Below are 15,914 nucleotides of genomic sequence, written 5' to 3'. Positions count from 1 at the left end.
TCTCACCACTTCTTTCCCGGACTCCAGATGAGCGCTTCCTTCTCAGAAGCGCGACGGTAAATAGAAATATTTCTTAAACGACATCTCACATAACCACATCGTACCGTACACCGTATCGTGTTTCCTTTCGGAAAGTACCTCAACAACCCTTAATATCTGCATAACTTTTCAGGTACTTTTCCTGAAACTTTTCAATCAAGAACGCCGTGTCGTTGTACAGGTCTTGTATGTCTTTATTTACAGACCGGTTTCACTTAAATGTTATCAATAGAAAATCAATGGAAATTAAACGTATACTGTATATATATATTTTAAATCAAATCAAAACATCACTGATTAACAATTCGCTTCATGACTGTTTGGGTACATTAAACTCTCCCTTCCAAGACAAAAAAAAAATACAGGTCATCAAACTTAAATTTGTAGACAAAGACAATAACTTTGGATCCAAAATGAACCAATACGCCTCTGGGTTCGAGTCCCATATTGGAAAGTTTACAGCCCACCGAGGGAGGGGTATGTGTGTGTGTGTGTGTGTGTGTGTGTGTGTGCTGAAACTGGTGTGGGGATGGGGGTGCTTTCTAAACAGAGGACGACTGTGATGTGTACCCCACAGGCCACCCCCCCCCCCCCCCCCATGCGTCTTGAGGTGTCGTCATCTCGGCGATTCTCTGCGAATGGTTGGAATGGTTGGCACGGCGACAGTGAAACCCAATGCAGCGTTGGCGTTCCTGCGTGACGAGAGGGGCGTGGCCCAGGTGACGTTTAGTATTGTGGGCGGGGCCTGGGCGAGGTGGGCGGGTGGTTGGGGGGGCGTGGCCCGGGTGACGTTTAGTCTAGTGGGCGTGGCCTGGGGGCGATGGGGGCGTGACCCAAGTGACGTTTGGTCTGGCGGGCGGGGCCTGGGTGCGGCGGGCGGGGCCTGGGTGCGGTGGGCGGGCCCGAGGGGTCGTGGCTCAGAAGGGGTGCTCCGACACGAAGACGGTGAGGCGGATGATGGAGCTGCCGCGGAAGTTGATGACGTTGTTGACGGTGGTCATCTCCAGGTCCAGCACCACGGTCCGGGGACCCGTCACGGGCCGGGACAGCACCAGCGTGGCGCTCACGTTGCTGGTTTGCTGTTGGGGAGAGAGAGAGAGAGAGAGAGACATTGACATGGACTGGAGAGTGAGAGGTTTGCATAGACTCCAAGAGAGAGAGGGAGAGAGCTTCACAGAGACAGAGACAGAAAGAGAAAGAGAAAGAGAGAGAGAGAGAGAGAGAGAGAGAGAGAGAGATGCACCTTAGGTGAAAAGAGATTTGGAGAAGAGAGACATTCAATAGATTTATTGGAGAGAATAATACCACAGACCAGAAATCATCAGACCAGATAAATACCTTCAAAGGAGGTAGAGATAAAGATGCACAGGTGGTAAAGAGAGATCTGAGATCAGAGGAGAGTTATAGTCATAGACGGAGAGATAAGCAGACAGGAGGGAGAGACCCAGAAATATATGCCACTGACAGACAGACACATGGCAGGCCTGACAGATGATTAAATAAAGAGAAAAGCGGGGAGATACGGATGGAATTCCAGGCATGCTGCGATGGACATGATGGAATGTGCGACTCAGCCTCTGGTTCACATCTTACCCAAAACGCTCAAAACACATGGTTCAAATTAAGGGCGTGATGATGTGTTTTTCCATCCACAATCTGGCTTAAAAGTCGTTGCCATACGTTCACGCGGTTCACACTGCGTGTGTTGTTCTATAAACACATGTTCTCATAATTGACTGAACGTAAGTGAAAGAATGTGCATTAATGCTAAAGCGATGGTGCCCCCGTGAGGAACGCTTGTGCGCTGCGGTGATTGAGTGCACCGAGTGCGCCCTCTATTGGCGGCAGACGGCACTGCTATGAGAGGTTTGGTCTGTATACCGGTAAGCAATTAACGCTGGACAGGAGATTCAATGTCTTCTTCAACAGTAAGCCATACATTAATTTAAAATTAAATAAACTCAAAGAAAACAACTGAGCCAGACCAGTGTGACAACAAACCAATAATCTCAGTTTTCTATTTGACGACCAGCCATTAGCAGCCAGCAGGGGTGGACGACTTGTGATGTCACAAATGGGCCGATTCTGAAACGGCGTGTCAGGGCCGATCAGCATCACACCTGGCGGTGACACTGGGGCCCTCTTTGTCACAAACCACCGACTCCTCTCAGTCCACCACCAGCACCACTGCCACCACCAGCACCACTCACCCTCATGTAGAAGACGCGGTCTCCATCGCCGGACTTGACCTTGAATATGTAGAAGGCCCCTGGGTAGCGAGTGGTGGCCTGCATCTGGAAGATGTCGGCGGGCACCGTGCGGCCCGACGACAGGTCCATGTGGCGGTACAGGATGGTGAAGGGTTTGTCCCGGCACTGGGGGTTCTCCGCTGAGCACATGCACTGACTGGAGTGGGGGGGGGGAGGAGAGGGTGGAGAACACAGGTGGACATTGTGGTGAGTGGTAAAGACACGTTTACATTAAGGGCATTTAGCAGACGCTTTTATCCAAAGCGACTTACAATAAGATTTGTCAGAAGTAAGGATGTTCATAGAACCAAGAACCTAACAATCGTTTTTAGGTTTACCCGTTCCCCGTATACAACAAGATAGCCAGGATAAGATGCTACACAATGCTAAGTACTATTTTTAAATGCAAGGACGTACAACATACAATAAGTGCGTAAGAGAGGGGTGGGGGGGGTGGGGGGGGTGGGGGGGGTGGGGGGGTGGGGGGGGGTGGGTGGGTAAGGTGGGAGGCTATGCAGAGTCTAGGTGAACTCTGAACAAGACACGATTCGGGGTGCAATACAGTAAATACACTGCAGCAAGAAAATGATTCTCCACTGCAGATTAATTTGCACAAGATTGCACGATGTACGTACGTTAAAGTGCGCATTCACAGCGAAACAAGTACACTATAGAGAGGACATTAAAGAAACAGTATAGAGCGAAGACATTAAAGTTACAGTATAGATAGAAGACATTAAAGTAACAGTAAAGATAGAAGACATTAAAGAAACAGTATAGAGAGAAGACATTAAAGTAGCAGTATAGAGAGAAGACATTAAAGTAACAGTATAGAGAGAAGACATTAAAGTAGCAGTATAGAGAGAAGACATTAAAGTCACAGTATAGAGAGAAGACATTAAAGAAACAGTATGGCAAGGGACTCACTTGTCAGCGACTTCAATGTAAGGGATTTCACATTGCAGGGGGTCCAGGCATGTATAGCCTCCCTGGAAATTGAAACATACTTGTGCTGTTGTACAGGTGTTGTTACCAGTGTCACATTCATTGATGTCTTCAAAAATCAAACACACACAACAGTAGAAGTCAGTTAAAACACCACCATCATCATCATCATCATCAACAACAACAACAACAACAACATTAACAACAACAGCAACAATAACAACTGTATGCTTAAAAAACCTACATATATATATTATATTGAAAATATGATGCAGTTATAACAAACACAGCAAATAAACATGAGATAGGCTCGTCGCGGATAAGCAGAAATTTTAAGATGTTTCATATGTAAACAAATCTCCAGATCTACATACTCTAAGCAACCTCCGGCCCCAGACAAACAAGCTAACCTGCTCAAGCTATAGAAACAGGAAATAGACTGGTCCATTATGGGTTGCACCAGGGAAATGGATTTAGAGATAAGCCGTAGGAGGCACTGTTCCCAGATCTGATCCTTCCCAGGCTCAAAAAGTCGTCAAGTGAAGCCTTACTACCTAATCCTTTCCTTAAGCTAACTGTTAGTAGCGGCTCTAGCTCAGTTTACGACTTTAGCGTTAAAAGTGACATATTATACCACCAGGTGTGAGTGTGATTAGCCGTGGTTAGCCGAAAATCGGTCTCTTCTGACATCATAGGTGGGCGTGTCCACCTAGATGTATGACGGAGAGATGAGCAACGCTTGCTGCTGTCCACTTGGCAGGATGGCAGACTGATCTATCCGTCATACATCTAGGTGGACACGCCCACTTGTGATGTCAGAACAGGCCGATTTTGAAAAAAACGGCTCGTAACGGCTAATCACATTCACACCCGGTACAATATGTCACCCTTTAAAACACAAGTGAGGTTTTCACAGACAAAATCGACGCGTCATGGTTGGTTTGTCCGGTAGTCTCTCCGTTACCTTCGCAGCTCCTTTCGTCCTCGAACACATAGTAGCCAGGTGGACACACACACGAGAAGGAGCCCGGTGTGTTCACACACCTGTGCTGGCACAAGTACTCTGAGAAGCCACACTCATCCAAGTCTGCCGCCGGCGGAGGGGAGGGGGAACACAACTCAGTTATTGGCACAGAACAGGTAGAGGGAAAACACACCTGTACATATAGCGGAGGTACGCCAGGAGTCACAGCAACCTGTCTTCTCAATTTAGGTTTTTTGTGAGTTGGGAGTCAGAAAGTTTGGTTTTCACACTTGTTTTTGTAAACGTTAAAACAATACAATTTCTACAATTAGAAGATTCCAAGAAACATTATGAGCAGTTTAGCAAGATGGCCTCGTCAAAGCAACACAGAGTTGAGTCTATAGAGTGTTGTGTCATAATGTCTCCTAGGGAGTGTGGAACTAATCTCTGAGATGGGTTACACTCAAAAAGACTGTCGAGTGCGAGAGACTGACCGATGCAGGTGGTGCCGTCGGCCGCGAGTTCGAATCCCTCATCACAGTTGCACATGAAGGAGCCGTAGCTGTTGAGGCAGCCGTGGGAGCAGGGCTCGTCCTCACACTCGTCCACGTCTGGGGGGGAGAGAGGGTCAACAAGGGGGGAGGGCTACTTTGTAGTGTACGTGCGTGTGTGTGCGTGTGCGTGTGTGTGTGTGTGTGTGTGTGTGTACCTTGTAGTGTGTGTGTGTGTGTGTGTGTGTGTGTATGTGTGTGTGTGTGCAGTGTTTCCCACAGACCAGGTAGCAATGTGTGGTGCCCCCCTGCAGGGTTGGCAACTTTTGGTTTTTGGCCGGAGTGAGACTCTGAGAATGCTTACATTATAACAGGGTCTGCGGGTGGAATTGTTGACGGGGGGGGGGGGAGTTGGATTGCGGGCGGACGGGATTGTTGACGGGAGGAAGGGGGGGGGAGGGTTGGTACAGGCTGGCGGAGTTGTTGACAGGGGGGTATTTTCTTTTTTTGGCGTGACATTTGCTGTGAGAGTGTGAGATATTTATACTTAAATATCGCGTTAAAATAAAAAAAACGGAATCAATTTGTGGCGCTCGTTGTTGAATCTGTGGCGCTGCGCCACACATTGGTCTATGTATGTGAAACACTGGTGTGTGTGCGTGCATGTGCGTCTGTGTACCTTGGTGTATGTGTCTAGTTGTGCTCCAGGCAAAGGTGACAGAATTGTTGAGGGGGGGGGGTTGACTGGTATACAGGATTGTTGACGGGGGGGGGGGGGGGCTGGCATAGCGAAGTTGCATGATTGCTTCGCACGTTAGCAGGAAGACTGTCAATGCGTGAGTAATTGGACATCCCGGCGCTGCTATTATGACAGGAGTTTTATAAAAACAACGTAGATATGAGGAAAAAATATAAAGACAGCATTTTGGGGGCCCCAAAAGGCCTCTATGGGGCCTTCTATGGGGCCTGGGGCTCCAGGCAACTGCCTGGTTTGCCTAACAGTACGGTCCACCCCTGTGTGTGTGTGTGTGTGTGTGTGTGTGTGTGTGTGTGTACCTTGGTGTGTGTGCATGTGCATGTGCGTGTGCGTGTGTGTACCTTGACATGTGCGTTCATCTCCGTTGATGAGGAAGCCCGGTCTACAGGAACACGAGTAGGAGCCCAGAGTGTTGGCACACAGCTGCTGGCAGTAACCATAGCGACACTCATCAATATCTGGGGAGGGAGGGGGAGGGAGAGAGAGAGAGAAAAAGGAAGACGTGTTTATCTGTGTTTTCGTTTATTTTAGTTTAGTTTATTTATTTAGCACACATTAACATTAAATGGTGCAAGGAGGGAACGAAGCCCAATGGGCTTGTTCAGAGCTCCACCCCTTCATATATTATTTTTATATGTACAGTAAAAGTACCAGTAGTTAAACATGCAGGCTGCTCTCTAAAAGTCGCAGTCTGTACTGCGTCGACATGCAGGCTGCTCTTTACAAGTCACAGTCTGTACTGCGTCTACATGTCTATTGAGTTTTCGAGCGTTTCCCCCTTTTTTTCCGATGACAACACTAAGTGCTTTTCATCGGGGGGTCAAAGTCCCATGTGATGTCATCAAAGTGTGACGTGTGTCTCCATGGCGATACGCCCGGGTCCTCCACTTACCCTGGCACTGTCCGGCCACCAGCCAGTAGCCCTCGGTGCAGGAGCAGGTGTAGCCCCCCGCGGTGTTGATGCACACCTGGGTGGGGTTGCACTGGTGGGAGCTGGCCTCACACTCGTCGATGTCTGGGGGGGCAGAGGGGTGGCAGGGTGAGCGTGCGGGGACTCAGTCCCACTCCCAGGTTCAGGTCTTACGGGTCAGAGTGGGTCATGCTTTAAGGACGGAGGGAGACTTTGTCCGTGAAATATCACCGTCATGAGGATGAGCTACATTTACATTGAGGGCATTTAGCAGACGCTTTTATCCAAAGCGACTTACAATAAGTGCATTTGGCAGAAGAAAGAGATACAACACTATATCGCTGTCGGTACAGTAAGGATGTTCATGGAACTAAATAACAACCATCGCTAGGTTAACCCCTTCCCTGTATAAGTCAAGTTATCCATTGTCCCATTTTGGAGGAAGTTCTTCCTCTGCTTTTGACCCATCCGTGAGCACCTGGAGCAGTGGGCAGCCACAGTGCAGCGCCCGGGGGTTACCTCAACCGTGGATGAGGACGTAGGAGAGTGCTGCACAACTACACCCCCCCGTCCATATGTTTGCCTACAGGTCGGGATTCGAACCTCCCACCCTGTGGTCACCGGTTCAACTCCTTAACCAGTAAGCCACAGCCACATACCCCTGACATACACACACACACACACATACATACATACATACATACATACATACATACATACAAACAACAAAGATAGATTCTAAGATTCTAAGTACTACTATGCCAGGACGTACTGGACCAGGGCTTGCATTCGAGCGACATCACCTTGGACTAATTTCAGCCAATCAGAAACAGCCATTGCGATGATCTAAGTTGATGTACAGCCGTTATTAAGTTCAGAATTCTCTGATATATCATAAAACAGAGCAGAACATCTGTTTGATATTTTAGCAGTCCAAATCGATATGCAGTGCATCAGAAGTACAAGTAGGTCATCATTCATTAGGTCATTCGAGATCAGAAACAAACCAATCTCTTCAGTTCAGTTTTCCTATAACTCTAACATGGAGTTAAATTCAAAACAGAACAAGAGTGTCCAGCACCCCAGTTTCCTCACGACACAATGGGCGACGTTGTTATGCTTAGCTGTCAACACCTCCACGACACAATGGCACCATCTTACAGACACCGCCTCCCATCCAGGAAGGGGTGGCAGCCTTTTCCGTCCCGGTTTCACACCGGCAACCTCACAATCGAATCACTCAACCACTCCCCAATCTAGTTCCCCTCTGCGCCCGGCGTCCATGAGGAAAAACACACACTGGAGCGCACAGGCCTTCCCAGATCCAGTTCCACTTGTTATTTCACCAGATCCAAGATTACGGTCGGGGCCGAAATTCCTTTCTTCGCACACCACCTTCTGAGGGCCACATGTCCTTATGAGGGCACAGCCCACCAGAAGGTCCGGGCTGTGGGGCGGGGGGGCTGACGTTCCCCAGACGATGAAATCAGCCATACCCACGGAGCACGATGGATGGATGAGTGGGGGGTGGCATGGAGCCTGGAAGTTCAGTTCGGAGGGCTTTTGTTTGAACAGACCAGGGCGATAAGTGATAGTGTCTGTCGGGGATACGATTCAGACGGCGGTGCAAAGTTGCAAGGTTGGGCCGCCACGTTCTCCTCCTCTCACACGACCATCGCTCTCCTCACCGTCCCTGGAGGGAGGGATCCCTCTTCTGGGTTCCCTTCAAGGGTTCACCCCTTGAGATTCAGGGGAGCTTTAGCTCGTCCTTTATGGGGTTATGGGTTGGAGTGGGAAGCCCTTTCAGACCGGAACTGTGACTAAAAGGGGCAGTCAAAATGGGAATATTTTCGATTTGGTTTGATTGTTTTTCTCTGCGAATGCACACGACGACGGCACTAGCATCAAAAACATATCACCCCCCCACCTTCTTAGAACTCTCAGTCCAAATGGTGTGGACCCCTGCCACCCTGAGGGGGGGGGGTGGGGCATGAGGCCGTCGGCCAAGCAGCCCAGCAGACGCCACCTGCTAGCGGTTAGCCGCTGCTGGTGCTAACCGCTCTCTCTATGGTCCTCAGTCAGCGGGGTCATCTGGGGCCCATGTGCTGCAGGCCCACCGGGCCCCCCCTCTCCCACTCCCTCTCCTCCCCCTCTCCCCCCGCCCCCCCGCCCCCCCCCCCCCCCTCTCTCTTTTCCCTCTCTGGGAACCAGGGGTCCGACCGGGGGGGCCAGCGGGTCGGCTCTGCTGCCTTATATAGAGCGGTTCTCCAGAGCGGGCGGGACCACTGGTGCTGCTGACGGCCCCCAGCTGGGGGACCAGGACACGGACTGGGGGAGCTGGGGGGGCTGGGGGGGCTGGGAGGGACTAGGGGGGCTGGGGGGACTGGGAGATGTTTAGCACTTCAACTGCTGCTCTCTGTTTGGGGTTCTGTCGGCTCATGAATCAAGCAGGGCCATTAGTGGGTTGTACTGTCCTGGTGTGTCCACGGTCTTATGCTTACTGAAGTGCCTTTGAGCAAAGGCATATAAATGAGGGTTGAAATTGTAACAAATACATTACTACGTATGTTCCAACTGGAAGGTTGTCGGTTCGCTTTGCTCTTCTTGGAAAAATGTTCTTCGGGCAAAAATACCCTCTATTGGGTACAGTTGTGTGTGTGTGTCTGGTGTGTGTGTGTGTGTGTGTGTGCATGGGTGTATGTGTGTGTGTGTGTGTGCATGCGTGAGTGAGTGCATGTGTGTGTGCATGCGTGAGTGTGTGTGCGTGTGTTTGACTGGGTGTGTGAGTGTGCATGCATGAGTGCTCGGGTGAATTGCGTGGTTGTGTGAGTGAACGAGCGACCAATGTTAAACGCTTTGAACGATGCAAGTAGTGAGACAAGACACAAGCAGTCCCTTTGTTTGGATGTCTTCAAACTTGATCTATAATCGGTTCAAATGTGACGCCAAGCATCTGAAACTTGGCAGAACAACGGTTGTGATGAAATCCCAGCACAGTATTGTGACATGCCTTGCTCAATAGATAATAGTCTACTGGGGAAACCAGCCCCAGAGGGAGAGGCCGAGGAGAGAGAAACGTCAGGGTTCGCCCGGGGGGAGTGTGCTGAGATGTTAGCCTGGGCGCTGCGTTGTTCTCTGCAGACCGCCGCCGCCGTTAGCGGCTAACGCTAACACAATGCACAGCTTGTTACGGGCTCAGACAGGAAGTGGCAAGTCGGCTGGCCCCGTAGCCCACGGCAACATCAATCAACATTCAACCCCTTCACGTCAGCATACGCTTACACACACACACACACACACACACACACACACACACACACACACACAGACACACAGACACACACACACACACACACACACACACACACACACACACACACACACACACACACACACACACACACACACCACACACACACACACATATCCACACACACACAAATATAAAGACACATACACACACACAAGTACACACGCCAAAACAAACTCAACCATACCCAGGAAATGTTTATTAAAACAACATTAGATATGCATATGCAATGTCTGCGACTCCAGACGTGCCGTCATATCGTATAGTGATGCATGTCAGCTCGCACACATGCATGCATGTCCACACACACCTCTGGAGGTGTGAGGGAACATGGTGATTGGTCCTCAGAGGAATGCAGCGGTTAGTGAGCGATGACCTCATCGCCCTGCTCACCGCAAACAACACACCAACCAACAGACTCATTAACTCACCAACCAACACCCCAACCAACCAACTCATTCACTAACCAACCAACACCCCAACCAACCAACTCATTCACTAACCAACCAACTCATTCACTAACCAACCAACACCCCAACCAACCAACTCACCAACCAACCAACTCATTCACTAACCAACCAACACCCCAACCAACCAACTCATTCACTAACCAACCAACACCCCAACCAACCAACTCATTCACTAACCAACCAACACCCCAACCAACCAACTCATTCACTCACCAACCAACACCCCAACCAACCAACTCACCAACCAACCAACTCATTAACTCACCAACCAACACCCCAACCAACCAACTCATTCACTAACCAACCAACACCCCAACCAACCAACTCACCAACCAACCAACTCACCAACTCATTCACTAACCAACCAACACCCCAACCAACCAACCAACTCACCAACCAACCAACTCACCAACCAACTAACTTACTAACCAATCAACTCACTAAATAGCCAATCAACTCACTAACGAACCAATCAACTCACTAACTAACCAATCAACTCACTAACTAACCAATCAACTCACTAACCAACCAACTCACTAACCAATCAACTCACTAACTAACCAACCAACTCACTAACCAACCAACTCACTAACCAACCAACTCACTAACTAACCAATCAACTCACTAACCAACCAACCAACTCACTAACCAATCAACTCACTAACTAACCAACTCGTTAACCAATTAACTCACCAACCAACCACCCAGATAACCTACCAGCTGCTCCAGACCCATGGAGACCCCTGCTCCAGACCCGGGGAGACCCCGGAGCGCGGGCTGTCAGAGCTCCACCATGAACAGCTGCTGCAGGGCTCCCGGGACCCGGAGCGTTGCCGAGACAACCCGGGATCCCATCCCAGTTGAGTTCAGGGATCCACTACAACGCTGGAATTCCACAACCTCGAGAGACGTCTTCCTGTAGCCAAGTGTTGTGTTAGCCAATCACGCGCTTACAGATCCTCGCCCCCCCCCCCCCCCCCAGCATCATGATTGGTAAATAAATATGAAGCGACAGGAAGTGAAATGCCCCGTTCAGCCAGATAACAGCTCGTCTAGACTTCAGACGCAGGTCTAGAGTCAGATCAGTAAGACTCGGGTTAAAGGGATGTGCAAGACCTGAGAACCGAGCAGAAAAGGTTGGCTCCACACACACACACACACACACACACACACAGACACACAGACACACAGACACACACACACACACACACACACACAGCATTCCAACAGCGGGGCCACCTCAGATCTCGGATCAGAGCGGCTAATGAAAAGAAGGTGGCTGGTTCACCGCCCGTTCTGACCCGTGGGCCCGCGGCAGGCTGCTGCTGCTGCCCATTATTACCGCCCATGTGATTCCAATCTGCCCGGGCGCTCGCAGGCCGTCTCAGACTCTTTCTAACCGACATGGAACAACCGCTCGGGGGGGCGTCAGGCAAGGGGTTAAGCCTCATACATACTGTGTGACTGACCCTCACGCTAACGCTAAGGCCAGGTCTGGGCTCTCTGCCCACAGGTTGAGAACCCCTATGTTAGAGAGAGAGAGAGGCAGAGACAGTGCCTGAGTGAGTGAGTGAGTGAGTGAGTGAGTGAGTGAGTGAGTGAGTGAGTGACAGAGAGGGAGGCAAGAGAGAGAGAGAGAGAGAGAGAGAGAGAGAGAGAGAGAGAGTGAGAGAGAGACAGAGAGACAGAGAGACCCCTCACCGTTACAGGTTCCGTCCTCGGCGACGGCGTACCCCAGGACGCAGGGCGTGTTGCTCCGGACGCGGGGGTAGCTGGGCTCCACGGGGCCCGGCGGCGGGGGACGGAACGGCTCCTGGAAGCCCGCCCCCGGGTCGGGGTAGGGGGCCTCCGGGAGGGCCGGGACGGCCGCGGGCCGGTAGGGCTCGGGGCCGTAGGGCTCCGGGCGGTAGGGCTCGGGCCGGTAGGGCTCGGGCCGGTAGGGCTCGGGCCGGTAGGGCTCCGGGCGGTGCGACTGGCTGTACAGACCCCGGGGCATGCAGAGGTAGCCCCCGTTCTGGTTCACACACACCATGTCCCCGCGGCACGCGTCCGGCAGCGAGCGGCACTCGTCCAGGTCTGTGGGGAGGGGGGGGGGGGGGTCAGAGGTCAGACGGGTTGAGGGACAGATAGGGTCAGACAGGGGTCAGGGGTCAGACGGAAGAAGGGACGTACGCAGGTTACAGGCGGACAGACAGGTGGACACAACACATTCTCAGTAAGACTGAGACAGACAGACAGACAGGATTGAGGCGGAGGACAGACAGACAGACAGACAGACAGAAGGACGTCCCCGAGCTTCAGGAGAAGGCCTCTGTGTCCAGCACTTCAACTACGGTAGGATGTATGAAGCGCTGCCTTGGACGTTTCCGGACCCCCAGCCCTGTGGCGGGGCACGGGGTGGTGTGGGGGTGCGGGCAGTGTGGGGGTGCAGAGGGAACACCGTATCCCTGTTGTGGGCTAACCTCCCTCTTCCTCTATGAGTTACAGGCTGCACTCCTGCTTTCACTACGGCTGACCTCTCCTTTAACAGAACACTCAGCAGACGCTCATATAGCAGGTTAACATATGTTCTTAATAAAAGCGTACCCGTCTGTCAGCTTTATGCTGTAACTGTAGTAAGTAGTGTAACCGCAGCTTACATATATTTAGATCTTACTGAGCGGGATGAGCCACAACCAAATGCTTTAGAGTAGGGAGGTGGTCTCGGACCACCTGGCCCGGCAACATGGGACTATGATACTCTGATACGTGTTGACTCTGTTACGCAAACTCAGCCATGTGTAGCCTCCGCTAAACCGCGGAGTGATGGGCTCCGGGCGGAGGGATATGGACATTGCTCGGTTCAAGCGGCCGTCAAAACGTTTAGCAGCAAGTAAAATGACAAGGCGTCAAGTCAGGTCACTCACCTACACACTGCCTTGCCCGGCGGTCATAGGCAAAGCCCTCGCCGCACGTCTAGGAGACCACCAAAACACACGTTCAGCTTCAACGCAACATCACTGACGCACAGTACACGTTACATCGGCTGCTGTTCGATATTGGTTAAATCATTTATTTATCAATAGAGAACATAAAAAAATGCAGAGCGAGTTGCAAGTCCATGTTTCCTGTTCTAGCGTAGTAGGGTCATAACTTAACGAAAACCACTAGTAGCCTAATAGCTTCATTCATATACATATGATTTGTCTACCTGGCCGTGTCCGGGCTGGATGCAGAGCGCAGTGAACATTAAGGCAGCCAGCATTCTGCATGGAAGGAATGTAAGTAAGAACATATTGAACATAGTACAAAAATAACCCTCATTACAAAAATGTGGACACATTAAACGAATCACACGAATAGCCTGCAAGTGAGTTGGCTAAAGTGTAAAGCGACAAAAAAAACCTATGAGAAATATCTTAATGAATCTCTTGCCTTGCAGAAGTCCACGCGTCGAAGTCCCGTCCCGGGAACAGCATGCTGATGGAGGCTACGGAGCAGTTGTTGGAAAGAGTTGGACGACCCGTACACTTTCCCTAATCCCTGAGCTACCAGACAGGGGGTGGGGGGTGAAGTGCTCCCAACGGACCCAAATACGCGTCTTTACGCAAAAGCCGAAGCCAGGTTCGGATGATCAGCTGTCCGGTCGACCTATAGTTGCCATGCATTAACCAACGGTCCGAAACTCTTGGTTCTGTATCTATTCCCGATAACTCCCCGATGCAGTGTGACTGGCCCCCTTCTAGACGCGCTCAACAGCTGGATTCAATCTCGGAGACACTGCCCCCTCGAGCCGGGATCGGTCGGTGCTGGGGGGTCGGGGGTCTTGGGGGTGCGCGGACCGGCGGACGAAGTGCGCGGATTTATGAGGGTTGATGTGTGGGGGTGGACGTCAAATATTAGTATAGGCCCACGTTACCACACCCCCCGCCGGGGTCTCTCTCCCTCCCTCCCCCTCTCTCTCACACACACACACACACACACACGTTGTGGATCGATCCTGTAACATGAAACTTTCACTCCCGTGTTGCATAAAAAATGAGAAAACAAACAAACTTTACCAAAGGGGCAAAGAGGGGCCTTTATTTGGTTGGAAAAGGAAGCCAAACAATGCAGAAAGGTACACGTGATTATTTTCATTCAAGTTAAAATCGAACTTGTTTATTTGTTACCTCTGAATTCCAGATGGCACATTTGTATAAATCATTCTATGGATTTACAATTTGTACAGCTTTCCTCATCACCTAGCGGCTTCCATGAAGGATGTTGCCTAGAAAAGGCGTGGAGCGGCCATGGCGCAACACTGTTACACAATGTGCATCTCCTCTTCCACGTCGCAAATATACATTAATATTCACCATTTACAATCCCCATCGCAGGTTCCTAAAAAGCAAAAAAACGTTAGGCACTTAGAATTTCTAGAGGTCCCAAGTGTCCATAAATACGAATAAAAAGCCAGAATTTTACACACATACGCATACATCCATATACATGACAGCGATGTACTCGTACGCAGAAGCGCGCCAACGTGTCCTCTCTCCCCACCGCCGCCGCTCGCTGTAATTATAACGCTGGGTCGCTGGCCGCAGCCTGCGTCCGCGGGAGACCACCGCCTGCAGGAACGGCCGGATGGCTTCAGCAGATGGAACTCGAACCACACACACACACACACACACACGTCTCCGGATGACTGCCCGAGACCGCGGCCGGGTGCGTGCGTCAGCCTCCCTGCGCCGTACAAGAGAACGGGATCCAGCCTGGACCGGCGCGCCGCCTCAGAGGCAGCTAGTGCGCGTCTCGCCACAGGACTTGGCGAGGAACGCTGTGGAAACGCTGTGGCCAAGAATAGCGTCCTGCTCACTAATATAATATTAAGTATATATATTGTATATATGTAAAAATAAAAAATAAAAATAAAAAAAGAAAGAAAAAAAAGAAAAAGCAAAACGAAAAGGCTTTGGATACGTGTGTCTCCATCTGCGGTAACTACTCAGGAAAACACTGTTCTGTGCGCCGGGTAGTGGGGCACTACCCCCACACACCCCCTCACTAAGTGGAGAATTAGTTGCATAGAAAACAATACTGAGGACCAAACACACCTTCCTCCTCCACCCCCAGAAAACCCTTCACCAGCCCTCCCTCGTCTTCCTCAAGAGTCAAACCCAGAGAGGAACCAACATAGGGTAACATCCGACACCCCCGACTCAACATCACCGTCTCACCATCACCCGGCTCATCATCCCCGACTCAACATCCCACACGCCACATCCAAGACCCAACATCGCCCAACAGTTTTTTGTTTTTTTTGTCAGTTGTCCCAAACTTTTATTGCGGAGGAGCGTCTGGGCGGGCGACAGGAAGCGGCGGGCCTCACTGCCTCAGCAGGTCCTTGAGGCCGCTGGCCTCGCTGCAGACGGGCACCGGGGTGAAGGAGGGCAGCGCCTCCGAGATGGGCTTCATGAGCAGGTGGCCCCCCGCCCCGCCGGACCCCCCCGGGACCCCCGCGCCCAGCAGGGGGACGGCTGCCGAGCGCGGCGCCAGGAAGGGGTTGGAGTCCGACGGCCTCTTCGCCAGCCCTGCGGGGAACGCCGGGTCAAAGGTCAAAGGTTAACCTCGACGAGGGTCGTACACCGCAACACAGACATGATGTTTAGACACGGAGGCGCGTTTATATTTTACAAAGACAACGTTGATCAAAACACGGGTGGCCATCTTGATACGGCACCTGGGACAAACCGCAGCCAATCAGAACACAGCGTGAAGCCCCTAGTGGTCACCTGAGGAGCTGCTGCCCCCCCTG

General features: G+C 51.2%; 2 protein-coding genes across 2 annotated transcripts in view; both read right to left on the bottom strand.

The window, feature by feature from the left end:
* Nucleotides 1–209: 209 nt before the first annotated feature.
* Nucleotides 210–13,969, bottom strand: fbln5 (fibulin 5). The gene is made up of 11 exons (XM_084482278.1): nt 13,550–13,969; nt 13,326–13,380; nt 13,042–13,090; nt 11,837–12,211; nt 6,338–6,460; nt 5,787–5,903; nt 4,692–4,808; nt 4,198–4,320; nt 3,216–3,342; nt 2,250–2,445; nt 210–1,118 (listed from the first exon to the last, which is right to left on the bottom strand). The coding sequence occupies exons 1-11, from the start codon at nt 13,591–13,593 to the stop codon at nt 957–959; spliced, it is 1,488 nt and encodes a 495-aa protein (XP_084338404.1). The 5' UTR covers nt 13,594–13,969; the 3' UTR covers nt 210–956.
* Nucleotides 13,970–14,184: 215 nt separating this feature from the next.
* Nucleotides 14,185–15,914, bottom strand: part of trip11 (thyroid hormone receptor interactor 11) — a 17,068-nt gene continuing 15,338 nt past the window's right edge. Inside the window, exons 21-22 of the mRNA XM_084481852.1 lie at nt 15,892–15,914; nt 14,185–15,690 (exon numbers count right to left, since the gene is read on the bottom strand). The exon at nt 15,892–15,914 is cut by the window's right edge and continues 110 nt beyond it. Coding sequence (XP_084337978.1) covers nt 15,485–15,690; nt 15,892–15,914 — 229 coding nt within the window. The 3' untranslated portion in view covers nt 14,185–15,484. The remainder of the gene's footprint in view (nt 15,691–15,891) is intronic.

This window comes from Micromesistius poutassou (assembly GCF_964030765.1).
Source record: "Micromesistius poutassou genome assembly, chromosome: 17".
In the NCBI taxonomy this organism is placed as follows: domain Eukaryota; kingdom Metazoa; phylum Chordata; class Actinopteri; order Gadiformes; family Gadidae; genus Micromesistius; species Micromesistius poutassou.
The sequence above is the reverse complement of the archived record's forward strand: the minus strand, read 5'-3'. Positions and strand labels throughout refer to the sequence as shown.